This window comes from Botryllus schlosseri, chromosome 3 (genome assembly GCF_051294905.1).
Source record: "Botryllus schlosseri isolate E-star chromosome 3, Bs_hap1, whole genome shotgun sequence".
NCBI classification, from domain to species: domain Eukaryota; kingdom Metazoa; phylum Chordata; class Ascidiacea; order Stolidobranchia; family Styelidae; genus Botryllus; species Botryllus schlosseri.
The window spans coordinates 20,079,603-20,097,657 of NC_137238.1; the positions used below are offsets into that span (position 1 = coordinate 20,079,603).

The following is an 18,055-nucleotide window of genomic DNA, read 5'->3' on the forward strand; positions in this document are numbered from 1 at the left end:
TCGCCTCGTTGATATTTTATCCGCGTTGTTTCCAGAGGTGGTCAGTAACGAAGTACTTCTAGTTTTTCGAAGTACTCAAGTAGTTTTCCTCTACTTCTGGTACTTACTCAAGTAGATCTGATTTTCGCTACTTCTACTTCTACTTCGTAATATTTTGTGATCTACTTACTTACTTTTCGCTATTTTCAGTTTGTCAAGTAGAAGTAGCTCAATCCTCCAATCCGGAAGATAGCCTGAGGAATGTCGGGGCTGTTTCACGGAGTATCAACATTCAATTTTTATAAAAGTTGAGTAAAGCCCAGAATTTTCGTCGCGCTTCGCGCGCAGTGGGAACGGAGTAACCAGTGTAATATTACGATAGTATCGTTCACACCACATTGTCGCCCTTCGCCCAAATGAAATATTTCATCACAGTATATATGGCTCATCATAACGTTTGAAATTGATGTTTCGCAATCTAGCATTTACGTATCATATCGTAATCTAGCAGTCCATGGCGTGTCCTAATCTTGAAAAGTGGACTCTTACTTTTTTTAGTTTTAGACCTGTTTTAGCATACCACCTTTGTGAATTTTTCTGGAATTAGGACATGAAATACATTTTCCGCTTTAAGAAGTAGTATTTATTTCACTTTCAATTCGCAGTATCATACTTTGAGTTCTACTTAGTACCAGTTCTTTTGTCTGGATAACATAGGCCTACATGTTGAAGTATAAAAGAAAATGTAGTAATGACTTTAATTTCCGAAATAAAGCTACATAATATGACATTTTTACGATCCACCATATTTTCTATTAACGTTTACTAATCGCGCAAAATGTTTATACCGTATCCTATACAACTTTTCCGTATTGCTCTTCGACTAAACTACAGGCCTTATAATATGGGGGAGGGCGCCTTACCATAATATTTTTTAATATGTGCTGTTCGAGTAAACAGAGGGTCGGTATCGCATTCCATATCAATACTATCTTTTTCATGTCATGATGCGGACGAATGCTTATCCTGTCGACAATTGGATACCTCCGGGCTCCGGGTATGCATCAAATTGAATCAAGCTCTGCTCCTTTCGCATAGCTCAATTTGCAGCTTTTGACAAACCATGCAAACGAATTACGATTGTTTGCACAACTACTTACTTACTTTAGTAGATTTAAAGTCAGTCAATTCCACTTCTACTTCAAGTAGTTTTAGATTGCTTGTGTTAGAAGTACTTCTACTCGTACTTGAGTAGATTTTTCGTCGCTACTTGTACTTCTACTTGAGTAGCTTTCATGACTACTTTGACCCCCTCTGGTTGTTTCTCAAAATCGTCCACGTTGGGTTGGGAACCACTGTTTTATCACGAGCTCTTCTTCTAGTTTACAGTTTTATGGAATTCCTAATTTTTACTCACTTGGGAATCATTTCTTCTAATTATACGCTAGTACAAGTTTACGATGATATTTATACTCCTTCCTGAGTACCAAACAGGCCTTGGAGCCGGACCCGAAGCTGGAGCCCCGGAGCCGTGAAATTTCAGCGGTGCCGAAGCTGGAGCCGGAGCTGCAGCCGGAGCTCTATAACAAAATTCAAGTCGAGCCGGATCCGGATGTTTGAAAAGTAGCTCCGGCTCCGATGTATTTCTCAAGATGCCATGCTACTACGAATAGCTGAATTCACATAATTAAACGGCAATCGTTCATCAAATTAGTAATTGTTGCCTCGTTGATATCACCTTTTCTAACTAACCATGCTCAATTGCCCATACATGGACGCCAAACCTGGGAAGGCTGGATATGCCGTGCTTACTCCGTCATTACTGTATCATGGGTAATCGTCATACCCGCAATTTCGTCATCAGCACAACACCGGAGGCCAATTGCGAGGTTTGAAAAATAATGATCATCATGGATGTCACAAAATGGGATTGATGCTTATGTCAGCTGAGCAATTTAACTAACTAAGTAATGAGCAGGACCGAGACTGCTCTTCGTCAGCCCCCCAAACGTTGTTCTTGCCCCCCCCCATAGGGTGATACATTGCCCCCCAGACCCCCCATCGGGCTGTACGTTTTCCCGCTACTTATCAGTGACATCTGTCGTACTGTTAGTGGGTCGGCTTTTTTCCTTATTTCCTTATTTCCTATATCCTAAAATTCATCATTGAATCGGTCAACAGTTCGGGAATTGCATATATATTGCTATCAATATTTTATCTTCCCTCTGCTCACGTAATCAGATTTACCGGTAGAGCTGAGTGAGGTGTCTTGGAAAATGTATGGCCGGATATAATAATTTTGCAGATTCGGGCGGACTTGTTGGTATAAAGACTTCATTACATGATGTTATTTCGTGTCCTCCTGTCTGCTATGTCAAAATATATTGAAATCGCTCAAACGTACTAAACTAAAAGGCGCACACGATTTTAAATTAGTATTTCTGCACTGCGGGATGGTATTTGTATTGTTGGATTCAGAATGCCAGGACAGGAACATTCAGCCGTAGCCAGTTAGCACCTATGGACAATTAAACATACATATAACTTGTCGGAGTGGCATGTTACATGAAGAGCTGGGCAAAATCGAGTACCTGAGTGATTCGATTCTGAATCACGTAATATGCTTCGAGCCGAGTAGAGTAATCGAGTATCACTCATTATGACGCCATAGCATAATGTTTACGTCAAATTTGAAATATGTACCGTTTATGCCACCACAAAGAATATAATGTCAGTTCTCCATCTCATAAATGATACTTTGGTATTTTTTCGACCATGCCGATATAGTTCTTTTCACTTGATGACAATGTTGTGAGATAGTCATGACTTCGGAAATGTGCTACATCCAGTAACCTTCGTAGCTTTGTTCTATATGTTTCGTATGCTACGATACCGTCAATCAAGGTTTCAAGGCTACAACAGTGAAAATTAGTATCGAAACTATAATTCTCGTTGATAAATTAACTTTCAGTGGCGAGAAGCGTATAATTTCAGTACTTGAGAACATCGTCTTTTCCTACTTGACTTGAATCATTCAAATTAATACTCGATTCAGATTCGAGTACTCAAATCATTGTGTCCAGCTCTAGTTACATGGCCTAAAACTTCATGTCTTGGTAAGTCGTGGTGCGGTAATGGCCGATGCCGAAAGGCCCATTTCTATAAAACATGCGTATTTGTTCTTGGGGAAGGGTATCCAATAATCAAGATACTTGGCGATATGAAATCGCGCACGGCGCGAAAAAGTTTTGAAAAAGTTGCATAAATTTCTCAAAAATACTCTGTAATATATAATAATTCACAAAATAAATTTGGGTCCCCTTCGAGCTCGAGCCCCCTCCAATTGTGGGGTTTCGGGTGTGGCAGTTACGGGACTGGTAATGAGACGAATATAACGCAACGCCAGTGGACAAAAACGTGACCCTGCTGCACAATGCACATGTCGATTTGGAGGCGCGCATTCTGTACGCCAAGGAACACCGCCTCTTTTCTGAATTGGATGAGCAAATGTACGTTCTTTGTTGATAGTTTTTCAATCGTAGCGTGTAATTGGACAGTGTGATATTGTGGCATGCTTACGAATTGATAATAATTCCAGCGCATTATCGTTTACTCTAGAAACCATCGGCGGAGGTAAACAGGGAATGCATTGAAACAGTCCAGAACGCCATCATAGTCCGCGTACAATTGTCGCAATGCGAGCTAGTCAATGCGATTTCCCCTGCCCCATGGTGTTTGATATAATAGGGCCATTAGTGATTGGATGCGCGATTCCAAATTTGTAATCATAAATTTCGTGAATACCATTCGTTCTTGTCTGGTTGACACACTCGTATTCTTGAATTGTCGCGCAATGTCGCTTGTGAGCTTAGGTTAATTCGTTACTGACTTGTGCAGTGCACGAGTCGAATTAAGTCGTCAAATATTGATGCAACACCAGATCCTCAGTGGCACCGATTCTGGGTTTATTCGATTCGTTTGAAGGGAAACCTTCTCTATTACACTAAACTTGATCGGTGACGAACGGACTGGTAACGAGCGTACCAATATCGAATTTCAAACCATTGGGCATTTAGTAAAAAATGGATTTCAGTCGATAAGTCGCGACATGCGCTCATTTCTGCAATTGCACTTGGACAAAGCGCACTATTTCAAGATTAAATTAGACAGCATGACTTGATATTAACGAGCGGAGTGCCTTTAAAATGGCACGTCGATGTTTTAATGCTGTACAATGTGTAGTGTACATAGCAATGGTATGGCTAGGCTATGGACTATGGAGTAAAGTGCGTTCTCGTGTTGCTATGACTTCATTGACAGACGACACTAGGTAATTATTAGGTAACAGGACTTTGCATTAATGCATATCCACGCAAATAAATGACGGTTCCTTGCGACGGCTATTACAACCGAGCCATTTAATAGTTTTCGGAGTCGGAACTGGAGCCGGCGCAGTGGTATTAATGAGCTGGAACCAGAGTTGGATCAATTGTAATTTGTAATTGTAATTGAATGTAATTAATTACATTTTTCAATGTAATTGTAATGTAATTGTAATTGAAGCATTTTTATTTTGTGTAATTGTAATTGTAATTGTAATTTGACAAAAATTTTGCTCAATTACAATTTCAATTACATTAAATTGCTATTGAGACCTGACAAGCACAACATAAAACAATCGACTTATAATGCATTCTCCTTAAATGTCGACAAGGAATTTGGTGGATCCATTCGCGGAAGCCCTTGACTGCGCCCTTGCGTGCGAAGTTTTTTTTATTTTTACCGCTATGCTGGCCTCGGCTGCCATTGTATACAATTTTTAGATTACTGACCAACGGATGGATTCGCAACACGTGACTCACGATTGAATACGCCGAGAAGTGAACTGCTGAGCCGGCTAAAAGCAGCAGAATTGATATTCCCATAGCTGGCGATCCAAGCGTCGAAATTTGATATGTATGGTCCTAATCGAAAGCTAGTGTCGCACTGATTCCGCAATAAAAGTATATTTCCAGGCAATGGTACCATCCCAAAATAGTCGTGAAAGTCTGGGAATCGGCATTGTTCGGAACAATCGCTGGGCGTAATTGGTTGATTGTTGTGGTCATGCTGCTGCAGCGCTCTCACTTTTCAGAACAGTCGACCTTAAACGGCTATTTTGGAGCAGTTACATTGCCCTGACGAGATTTTATTTTGTATTTTCGGAATTAGTACATCAATAGCTAACGATAAAGACCAGATGCATCAAATTTGGACGCATGGATCGCCAGCTCTAAGACTACAAATTTTGCTGCTTTTAGCCGGCTCTGCAGTATGTTTGTCGGTGCATTCATCCGTGACTCACATCTTGCGCATCTATCAGTGGGTTGGCAATCTACAATACGATTTCAGATCACGATGCTGCATCGTTATTTCGTCTGGATAACTAACCAGACCACTGGATATTATATAACGTCTTATCTGACAAAGCACGGTTTTGTTTTCACTCCTCATCCCAATTCCAACGTCCCTCGATAAAAATAATATTATTTCTTTAATTATATACTATAGACGCAAATCCAACACGTGCATATATTATAATACTTTTTCAACGACATACTGCACCCTATCCTTAATCCTAACCCATAGGAAATTAGGTAAATAACATTTTACATTTCCAATTACGTGAGCCATAATTACCGAGCATTCAAAACACGCTCATATTACGCCACAATGACATCTCACATAGCATACTATGTACGCACATAAACGCATCTATTACTACACAATCTGAACTAGACTTGAATTGTTGTTAAATACGACGCTACGGTTGTCAAGGACCACAGCAACAATTGTAATTGTAATTGTAATGTAATTGAAGCATGCAAGTAGTAATTGTAATTGTAATTGTAATTTGATATTTTTAGCATGGAGTAATTGTAATTGTAATGTAATTTAAACATTCATGAAAGTAATTGTAATTGTAATTGTAATTGAACTGAAATAATGTAATTGATCCAACTCTGGCTGGAACTGGAGCTAATCTATGATGGAAGAGAGCTCCGGATCTGGAGCAGTTTTATATTTACGACTTCTCCGAAGCCCTGGCACCAGCATTGACTACTTCGACCACCTAAGCATAAAACTGGCATAAATTAGCGATGATCCACCAATTTTCCAGAGATTATCATCATGCAATCAGTTAAATTAGGAACCGGCATCACATCGTCAAATCTAGTCTGCTAAATTGCACCAATTTGTGATTGCATCAGCAATTTTGCTCTGGTCACGAAGATGCATTTTCCAATGTTCTTCCTGTATGTAATTTACAAATAATGTCCAATTGCAACTGTTGCAAATAATGTCCAATTTTATCAATATCGTTACTAATAACAGTGATTGTTGGTAATACAAATCCTATTTTATTTACTATGAGCAATTTTAAGAGACATTTGAAAGCACTTGCTTTCATATTAAAGAAGTTGGAGACGGAGTCGGAGTCAGGAGCATTTTCAAAAACTCCGATCCCGACTCCAGCCAGTATTTTTGACGATTCCGACTCCAAGGAGTGCAGATAAAATTTTGAGACTCCGAGGAAGAAATTCGCGAAACTCCGTCTCCGACTCCATAGTCCTGGTCCCATTGACACATTTGCGAAGGAATATTGTGGAAAGATATCGGTGGGGAACCCTTGATGTTGCAATTCGAACACAGTTTCATCACTATGGCGCAAGATGTACAGTATAGGGTACACCGGTACACTTCCACATGAACCATTAGCGCTTCAAAAGGTATTAAATCAAAGGCTTCAGGTATTACTAATTGCTATGCATAGTCCAATATCTAATTTCATTCCTCTGAAGTCTTTAAAAGTCACTTTCATTGCAAACACCCTAATTGCTTTTTTTTATGTTTAATGATTTGATGATACAAGAGGGGTGCCCGAAGTTGTTCACGATCATCTCAAAAGGGGAAACTGATGGAAATAATTGACCGGCTGAAAGTTGCTCAATCCTGAACAACTCTAACGTAGGTGTACGTTACTATTAGTCCAGTTGGATAAATCCAGATTTCATAATGCACGATCTAAATTCGATTTGCTCAAATATCATACCTGTAGCATTTGTAAACGGTGAAGATCATGTTGATCATTGCATGGTGATTGAAGGACTGCTTCTGAATTTAGATATTTTCATAAATCATCTTATTAATACGACGAAAACGAAATTAATGGACCGTAATTTTAAGACGTGAATATCCGTAGGTGGAATGGCTATAGTAAGACTCGTTCAGGATGATGGGAACCAGTTTTACGGAAAGCTATGTAGTCAGGTGATGTTTAGTGCCTTGATTGAGGAATGTGGACTGACAAAATTGACTTCAATTTTCAAAATAACCGTAGAAAGATCATGAATTGGTCAGTAACTTTTCAGAGTAATCAAGTAGTTTTAGCTATACTTGCAATACTCAGTTTACAGACTACTTCATAAGTCATTACCATCATTAATTACTATTCACGTCGTGTTAATATTCGTGGAGTTATATTTTTCATCTGAACAAGTCACACACAAAGTTGTGAATATGTACGTTTCAACTTCGAAAGTACAACATTGGTCAGCTCAGCCACACCATAAACGAAAATGGCGCGTTTACCCGAATTACACCATACCGTAGGGTATATTTTTAGTCATCAGACCTTTTGGGTACTAAATTTGCCATTTACACCCATGCTACATTGTCACAACTGCGAGAAACGTCCTCTGTAAACACAAACTGAATCTATTTCAGAAAATATGCCCATTTCTAGAGTCATTTGTTATTTTGTGCGTACGTCGCTGAGATGCTTCATTTCGAAACTAGCCACCTTTGATGGACTGCTAAAAGTATGGGACCCCTTGACCAAATTTATTTGGTGCATCCACTTACTCATGTACTTTTCAGACATTTATTTTCTATTTGCAAGTGCAGTAGTTTTTGGTTCTTGTAAATCGATATAATTCCACTATTAATGAGTAGAAATTCGCAGCGTAACTTCTACATCTACTGGAGTACCAACTTTAACTACTTCAATCTCCTCTGTGCCTTAGCCAAGGGAATGAACATATTTAAATAGCAAAAACTCACCCTTGAAAAAAATATTTTCCAATACTTCTTTTGCAGTTGGTCTAATTCTACCATTCTTTTCCAGCATATTGCTAAGTAATGTGACAAGTTGAATCATGTTCTTCGGCTCTAATATTGGCAGTTGAGTCAGATCAGCTCTTACGTTCTTTTTGATATTGCTAACCCAATGATGAGGGTCATCCCCAAATGGGTGCTTTCCACTCGAGAAAATGAAGTAGATGTTAATTCCGAGTGGAAAGATATCGGAGCTAAAATGGTATGTAGCATTATTTTGATACGTCTCGGGCGCTTTGAATCCGTTCGACCCAGCAAGTATGTGCGTTACTGTAGTTGCAGTCTTTCCAATGTCGACAGTTCTGCTCAAACCCATATCTGTAACTTTAATTTTTTCACCGCAGTTCGATATAAGAATGTTCCATGGCTTCAGGTCACGGTGAACTATGTGTTTCTCATGCAAATAGACAACGGCTGTTACTAGTTGTTTAGAGAATCTAAAAGATTTTTCGAAATTGAAAGGTGAATGCTTGGTATTCTTAATATAGTCTGACAAGTTCTCGGGACATAGCTCCATTGCAATGAATATTTGTGGTACAATACCAGGATATTCTCCAACTTCCATTACTTTGACAATGTTTTCATGGTCCAGATTGAGAAGTAATTTTGCTTCTCTTTCACTTTCCGTACACTTGTCCATTATCTTGATAGCTAGATCCATATTTCTCTGGTAACATCTCCCTTGGTATACTTTGGTATCTCCTCCGATGCGTTTAGATAATGTGACAATTGACTTTGAATACCCAAAACGACCTTAAAGTGAGGAGCATGTTGTATTGATCAATTATTTTTGAGGCATAGGAAGGTTATTCATCTTTACTGCGCCTGCATTGGTAACATCAAAATAAAGCATTGTGCATCAATGTGACAATCTCAAGCAATATTGAATACCCTGCATGTCATAATGATGAAACAAGGTATTTTTGATCAATCTAAAACTCAAATTTGACAGTAGTAAGTTTTCATCAGAATTCCATTTATAATTTGATCCTTAATTCACTATGAAATATGGAAGCACACGGCATACAAACTCTATACAGGTAATTCGGAAAGGTATAAGTGTCGAATCTAGGGTTGCCATTAAAAAAAATTCAATTCAAAACAAAAATGTTTAAATCATGTTTATGAATTTTTTCCAAGTCATGACGTCATAGTGGATTGATATTCCTAATTGAAAATATAGGGTAAATATAGCTCCTTTGATGAAATAGGCTTTCAACCCCTGTCATACACGGACCAAAAATATCTTTAATCATGACTGCATCGCCGGCGGTCAGCATCATCACCAGAACATTCATTTCGTACCAATGATGTATATCTACGTATATCTACGTACACGTCAGCTATATCGGGTGGAAATCGCCGTCCATAGGCTCAACATTAGGCTTACCATATTTTGGAAATCAAAAAAGTGGACACTTTTTCAGAAATTTTCAACTTGCAAAACCCGAGTAAAATTCTCAAAAACCGGTTAATTTTTCCCACTTTGTGATCGGTTGACTAAAAAAAAAAAAGGTCATCACTTCTGCTCAGAGCTCAAAATAACGTTTTTTACTCCACATTGCCAGGTGGATGACTAAAAAAAAAAAAAAAGGTCAGCTTTTCGCTCAGAGCTAAAATCACCGTTTTTAACTCCGAAACACCCGCCGGAGCTTCACTTCTGTGCAAATATGCGGCATATCGCTCGCGATTTGCTCTAAATCTGCCTAAATTTTCAAAAAAGAGGACAAAATCTCAAAAAAGTGGACACTTTCAAAAAAGCCAAAAAAGAGGACAAATCCTCTTAAAAGAGGACGTATGGTAAGCCTACTCAACATGTTTTAGGCCAGTAGGCTATTTACACAATTATGACATAACTATACAACTTTGACAAAGTTTTTTTGTTTAAAACACTGTTTAAAACATGTTAAAAACATCAAAAAAGTATCGACAGAATCTAGAATCAACAGTAGTAGTTTTTCATGCTGGATGGGTCACTTTGAAACGGTTGAAATAGCTTTTTGGGACACAATGAAAACAATAAAAAAATCATCAGAACCTTTATGAGACTTCTAATATCAGAATGATTACATTAGGCAATATCGTATGATAGTACCAGTTCAGTCGTACATGTTCAATGTTCATGAATAATTCCATCATTTCAAAACCCCGAAAGATTGCGATACAATGAAAAGGCATAGGAAGAAGTCGAAACAACTTGGAATAGTCTTGAATGCAAACACCTGCCTCGAAGTACAGATAGCAAAACAAGGATCGGTAAATGTGAGGTATACACTGCACAACGAATTAAAGCATGGAAAAGCAATCATAATTAGAATTAGAATTATTCACCTTCGCGACTTTCAATTTCCGCTGGAGAAATGTATGTGAAATTATAGACAATCTGGTTTCCCGCGACCACATTAATTTCACTGTTGGCAATCCTCTGAACAACATTCTCACCAACAGCTAATGCAGCTAGAAAAAATAAATTAGATATCGGATGCTATCAGTCGTCAAGTCCAGATCAAAAGTCTTATCCGTATATGCAAGGGCATTTATTATCATACCGTACTTTCAACAGGCATATATCCCATGATTACGAAATGTGTTATTTTCGATGCAGCTAAATATAAGCTCACAGACAAAATTTCACAAGTTCATTCACAAAGAGATGGAGAGTTAAGATATTAATTGACGTAACACGAATAAGACATAATAAACAATACGGTTGTTTAAAAATACTTATTTTTTCAAATCTTACTGGCTAGTTGATAATATTGTTAGGTTGGATGAAGGTTGCTTTTAAAATTACTACTTACACTCGTACTAGAGTAGATTTTTGCGTCGCTAATTCTACTTCTAGTTCAGTAGCTTTCTTGGCTACGTCGGCCACCTCTGGCGATCATTAACTGATAAACGCTTCTACTTTTCCCCCAATGAGGTTTTCATTGCTCGCAATACCAAAGTGTTTGTTTAAAGGTGACTCACTTCTACACCATTTTTAAAAGTCAAACTAGTTGAACACCAGCATCATAACACCAATGGAAGTGTTTTCAATTCCCGGTTCTCACCAACTTCTACATGTCGGAGGCTCCTCGTCGCCAAACTCACTGCAACTGTAGTGCATTGAAAAAGCCCAGACGTAAAAAGTGAGCCGAGCTACAAGTCGGCAACAACGACCACGCGATCGGGGCGCATGGGAATGAGAGCGACTGAAGAATCACTGCGAGAGAGGCTGAAAGACGTTCCCGAATACAATAAATCAAAGACGCATGATCTGATATTGAACATATGAAATTTGTATCGTAGAGCGCAAGGCTTAAAAAGGCGATAAGCTCCACTTTGTTGTGCCCCATTTATACAATTCAATACAAAAGTCAAACTAGTAATCTCATTCGATTTATTGAGTAGAGAGTGGTGATTATATAGCTTTACATGGGTGTAACCGTCACAGTAATCCATAGTGGCATAGCAACTCGCAGCTGCATCTTATCCCATGATCAAAAGTCACAAAATTGACATTTTCAAACACTGGCTCAATGATCTGCAAGTAAAATCCTTTAAAAGACAGGATCCAGATCTCGTATTGCAAATGGCCACGGAAAACATGTTTAGGAACAATCAGGTATGCCTTTGCACTGTAATCCTGTGAGTCAGTGTATTCAGTGCACTGAACTACTGATTGACTCATAGGATTGCAGTGCAAAGGCAAACCAGATTGTTCCCAAACATGTTTTGGAAGGACCTCTACCTACGTGCTGACTCGGTGTGCTCGAGATCCGAAAAACACAGCTCATTAGAAGATCTTGCATTGTTTTCTTCGACCATTCTCGTTTTTGAAGTTCTAAAATACAGATCAGCAAAAAGGTCTATTTCGTACTTGCGTAGTAAGCCTAGAACTTGCCTGAAATAAATTGAACAATCATTTAGGTATTAAAACATCCATACAAAACATTCATTGTAACACGGCGCGGAGATCGTGTTGTTTCCCGTTGATATAAGAACGCGATCTCGAGTTATTCATATCATATCTGATTACACCAATTAAAATGTTAAATTCGAAATCCGGTAAGAACTGATAAAATTGGCGATGGATTATTAGCTCTGTTGTTGGAGTAACGGCTGTCAACCTTGCTAATCTTTCGGTACTCCGGCTTCTAGCACATCTACTGATGACATGATCAAATATTTGTAGAAATACACCTTTGCCTTTCGTATCATAGTTCGCAGATGGTGCGGATGCGGATCAGAAACAATTCCGTTATGCGCCATGATATCTTTTGATAAAATGGTGTAGCATAATTGTTGTGTTGGGATGGTAGAGACAAACGTGTGCTATACAATCGTCAATATCAGTAGCCAAGCTCGTGCCCGGCGTTAGGCTTCAGATCAGCATTGTAATCGAAAAAGCGTTCTCTGATGCAGTGGTTCCCGAACTTATTTGACTCGCGGCACACCAAGAAAGTTATTCATAACAATATTTTAACTTTTCAATGCAATGGTTAAGCTTGCTTATTCCATGCAATAAGATATATAGGACTGGGACAACGTGTTGTATTATTGACAAATATACCCGCATTTCACGCAGTGTCTCTCATTAACGGCAGACAAAATACAAATGCTAAGTTCACATAGCCATGAAAATCCAAATGACAATAAAATTATTATTGCATTTTCACGCACGTATCATCGAATAAGATTTGAAAATGAGACAGCAAAAAAATGATCACATTTTTACGTGGCAGCAGTGTTATAGAAAGCGGGGCGTTTCGTAAATCAATAAGCTGTTCTTCCTCTGTAGAAACATGACTTAATTCATGGCTTCCAAGTGGATTAACTATTAGGCTACCCATCTAAAATAAATATTGAGAATTTGGGTTGTAGTGCAAGCTGAAGTCCATACATGTGTTCATGACTTGCGGAATGATTTCTTGTTTTTTAATTTGATTCATTACGAGTGTGAAATGGATCGAAGACTTTCTTCGCTTCATGGCAGCCCAATGGGGACGTGGCAATCATCTTACTAATCGGCCATATGCCATGATAGGTCCTCGTCGCGTGTGCTTATGTGTCAACTATCGAAACAGTTTTAGCGCCGTTGAGTCGCATATACTTCTCTGCATGCCTCATTTTAAAGATTTATAGAATTCTCCGAAATTCCAACAATTTCGCGGCACCCAGTTTGGGAATCACTGTCCTAATGAGATTGCGGCGCAATAATGATATCTTGTATACCCCGTTCAAAACTCACATCTTACTGAAGTAAGTACATCTATTTTACACTGATATTTCAATATTCCTCCTTCTTTCTGCATGCCTCTTCAACAGGGGTGGCCAACCTTGTCGATGAAAAGGGCCATATGAGATTTACGAACCAATGCGCGGGCCACTTGAATGCTGATGAACTTTTTTAGTCATCCGATAGTAGCGAAACGAATTTGGTAACGCTGAAAGCAAGACTTATATCACTACGGTTTAAAATTGAAAAAAATTATGTCATGAAAACTCTGTGTGCAAATGTACAGTATCCGTTCATTTTTCAAAGGTAATGAATGAATTCGATCAATAAATATGTTGATTGCATATATTGGGGGTCGCCTCTGTATACCCCTGAGCTCATTTGGCAAGGACTGGATTATTCGGCGTTTAGGCATAGTAATATAGTAATATCGAAGGTTTCGGTGAGCATGCCTCTATTATTTTGTGCAAATGTTTCATCGCCGACGATCTCGCTGCGAGTGCACAAGCGAGGTCGCATGTTGGACGACATGTTATCTTCTAGTTGCGAATACAGTTAGAATCAATTCTGTAAATTACGCGTATTCATAATTTTCAGGAGGGGGCTCCAACACTAAATCCAACAAAACGAGTGAAAATATATCAAGCGATGTGCTAAAATTTCAAGTCAAATAAATCTGCTACGAAATATTCTACTTTATGGTCATGTACGAAGATCTGCGATGATTGTGCCTGGCCCCTTGTTATGCCAATGCCTCGGAACTGATGTTTTTGTGAACCTTACCTAATTCCCTAATTCCCATCATGAAATTTCGCCGTTAGGCCAATCAAATTTTGGTTGGACTTAAAATTTTACCTGATGTTATACCCAATTTCGAGAATTACCTCGTGGGCCACACAAAACCTTCTCGCGGGCCACATTTCGCCCGTGGGCTACGGTTTGGCCACCCCTGCTCTTAAACATCCAGCATCTCTGGTGTTAGCAACCTATTTCGATTTGTAATAAACCAATACCGGCGTAAAATTGTAGCACGCAACCTTTGGTCAAGTGACCAGGAATGTGTGACTCACACCTGCAACTAGGCAGAATTTGGTGACGTGATGCATGCAAAGAACGGAAGAAGACAATAAGTAAACATGCAACAAGGTAAAAGTCTAGTCAGGAGCTCAGTGCACTGAATCGGCCTATGTTCTTGTTGCATACTTCACCGGCTCCTTCTTTACCTGGCTACAATTTAGTTACACATATTTCAGAGGCATGGTAGCCAATATTAATCAGGAGTCCTAGGGTTCACAACAAAATTCTTGGTTTGATTACCGATTTTTGGTGGTGGTGGAAAATCTTCGAGTTTCTTTACTTCTCGGTAACTTGATGCACGGCAATGCGAAACAACATCACAGTTTTTGGAATAGTTTGAAAATCTGTCAGATGAATGATGAATGACAATGATTTCGATTTTTCAAGTCACTGCTCGTATCCAGTCCAGTGTTGGGATGATATAACGCCAAGAGAATGTTTTTTGTTGTTATACTTGTTGTAATCTGACTCCAGAAGGTTACGTCTACCATTCGTTGCGTATTTCTTTCCGTTCGACGGACCGGCAATCCACGTCGTGGATTGGCTCGTTGGCTGACGTACCACGAAGCCTGTCTATTGCACTCGTATTCGAAGATCACACGGACGAATGTTTTGTTTCCGTCTCCACGACTTGTAACTTTATTGGATCAACGTATGGCGACGTAATAGCTTTTCGATCATAAATTTAATTGAACTGAATGTTCATACTTTGTATTACAAGCATATATATATATATTATAGCCAGGAGAGATTTCATGCACAAAACATCGTACGATTCATTTCTCTTATCTGTATTCACACGACACATAGGCGACTTACAAATATCTTACTTCAGGGAATTAGGTAAGGTTCACAAACTCCCTATTGCTTGAATCTTAAAATGGCGTTGACAATATGTTCGGGTAAAAATTCCCCCTTGTTGCCAAAAGAACTTTGTGTAAAAAAAAACGAACATATTTTTCAAATTACACCTAGGCTACTAACTAATCATAGGGACTGGAGACAGTTAACAATTTTTATATGCGGGGGCAAAAGTAAACTAATGAAACGAAATACCATCCAAACGTGCCATTCGGAAAACCAATTTTACATTACCATCCCGGAACGACTCGAATTATCATCATTCCGTCGTACTGGCAACTGAAATTCAGATCACAACTGTCAGCATTCAAACACAAATAAAGAAATAGACATATAAACTAGCACAAAAACGGTACCATCGTCACATTAAAGGTCACATCGCTTGCAATAACAACAAATTAATGAAAATGTATAATAAAGAGCAACAAAATAACTAGAAAATGCAATGCAACTCATAGACGAAACCAGTCTATATGCACTGATGAATACCAGCAACGTGTATGCAAGGTCAAGATCATCCAGCAATCATGGTTCAAAACCCACAGAACATACCATTCATTGTTATCAGTTACTTCTTCTAGTTTCTCACTATTACTGTTAACCCGTCCACCGGGAACTGCAATCCTTCCTACCAAATCCGCGTTGTTCGTAAGTAACAACAGAGGGCTTATGGCAATTCAACGAAAATTCTGCCGTGACCATCTCAAATATGACGCACAGTTCCGTGAAGCATAAGCGGGCCTACACGAGCCTAACATTTTGATGTCAGCATTTATTACTACAACGCTTCCGTGACGAGCTTCCGTGACCACACCTTACATTTTATGACGGAAGTCACAAAATGATGCAGCAATCATGTATTTACATAACATATCAACTAACAAAGCACGCTTTTCAGTACGCATGTCTTTACTCTACGCAGGGCCGTAACAGGACTTCGTCAGCCCCCCCAAAACGTTGGCCTTGGGCCCCCCATACGGTGATAAACCTAACTTCTGGGGGGCTTCGCCCCCCAGACCCCCCTTCGGCTATCCGCTTTTTTACGCTGTATGACATCTGCATTGGCTGTCCGTTTAGTGAGACAGCTTTTCCCGCCTAGACGCGCGAGGCGCGAATAATTTCAGTAAATCTTGATTGAATCGGTAAATATGATCGGGAATTACATATATATTGCTATCAATTTTGATCCTCTCTCTGCTCACGTAATCAGATTTACCGGTGGAGCTGAGCGAGGTCTGTTTTAAAACGTAGGACCGCCCAATAATAATTAAACATCTTCGGGCGGGCGGACCCGTTGGTATGATTTCGTTACATGATCTTATTTCGTGACCTCCTGTCTGCTATATCAAAAATATAGAATCGCTCAAACGTACTAAACTAGAAGACGCACACGATTTCAAATTGGTATTTCTTCACTGGCATATATTTTTTTCCTGCTGGATGGTATTTGTCTTCTGAGGTTCAGATTGCCAAGACAGGAACATATGGCGCCAGTCATTTAGGCGCCTATGGACAATTAAACCTATTATTTTGTATATATAACAGAGTTGGATCAATTGTAATTGCAATTGGAATTTGATAAATTTATGCTCAATTACAATTTCAATGACTGTTATGGAAACCTGACAATCATAACATAAAATAATCAATCAATCAATCATTTATTTGCCACACCAGTGAAAATCCGGTACGGACCAGGATGACAACGAGGGGCCGCAAGACCTTAAGGCAGTGATTCCCAAGTGCGGCCCCGAGGGCCGCATGCGGCCCCCAGATAGCCTTCTTGCGGCCCCCAAAATATATTAAGAAATCGATTTATGACAAAAAAATGAAATTTATATTTATAAAAACTCTTGCTTGGCTTGGCCGCTGTAGTTGTTAATGATAGAATAGCAGGAAAGTTGTGAGTATTGACTGCTAACGTTACGTTACTACTGTTTCAATGCAATGTGCCCTAACTTTCAAGTTGAACGAGCAGTAGCTATAGATATAAATAGGTATTGATAACTTTGAAAACCGGAGGAAAATCCTGAAAAAATGGTAAATTTTTGCACTTCGTGGTCGCTTGAATAAAAAAGAAAAAGAGGCTCAACTCCTGTAAAATTTAGTTTTTCTTTCACATTAACAGGTGGTTGACTGAAAAAAGAGGTCAACTTTCCGGTCCAGCTCCCGAAATAGTCGCCGTAGCGTTCCTACAGTGCTGACTTAATGTATATCAGTCGCATTTGGCCTTATATGCAGGGTTGCCATACCGTCCTTATTTCTAAGATTTGTCCTTATTTTAAAGCGCCACGTCTTAGAAAACTCGACTGTCCTTATTTCTAAGAAATGTCCTTATTTTCGACTTGCGTCCTTACTTTGTCTTATTTTCAACCACTACTGAACTTCGATCGTTTTCCTCTGCATAATATTCTAAAATTATGCTTTTACGTCCAGATTTTATGACATCATTCATAACTGAAAGGAACTCTCGTGACGTATACACACCACAAGATTTGATTTCCAGGTGGTGAAATAGCTAGGTCAGTGAGTGGTGATATATCAGTTTCGTCTGTACCAATAAGCTACCGCAGCGGACGTCATTGTAGCAGTAAATAGCGGCACCAGATTCCTGCTGTTTGGTCTACAGCAGAATAAACTCAAGCTGTGGGGAAGGCAGCATTTATTGCGTAGTGAAAAAAGGCGCAGTGCAGTCAACACGTTGGTTAAAAAGTAACAAATCATTGATAAATTTATCTAAATTATATAGCATTTGCCCAT

General features: G+C 39.1%; 1 protein-coding gene across 1 annotated transcript in view; it reads right to left on the bottom strand.

Moving 5' to 3' along the window:
* LOC145436008 (uncharacterized) overlaps positions 1-15,256 on the bottom strand; it is a 36,808-nt gene extending 21,552 nt beyond the window's left edge. Inside the window, exons 1-4 of the mRNA XM_080313295.1 lie at positions 11,874-15,256; positions 10,468-10,593; positions 8,083-8,889; positions 7,073-7,134 (exon numbers count right to left, since the gene is read on the bottom strand). Coding sequence (XP_080169421.1) covers positions 7,073-7,134; positions 8,083-8,889; positions 10,468-10,593; positions 11,874-11,946 — 1,068 coding nt within the window. The 5' untranslated portion in view covers positions 11,947-15,256. The remainder of the gene's footprint in view (positions 1-7,072; positions 7,135-8,082; positions 8,890-10,467; positions 10,594-11,873) is intronic.
* Positions 15,257-18,055: the final 2,799 nt, after the last annotated feature.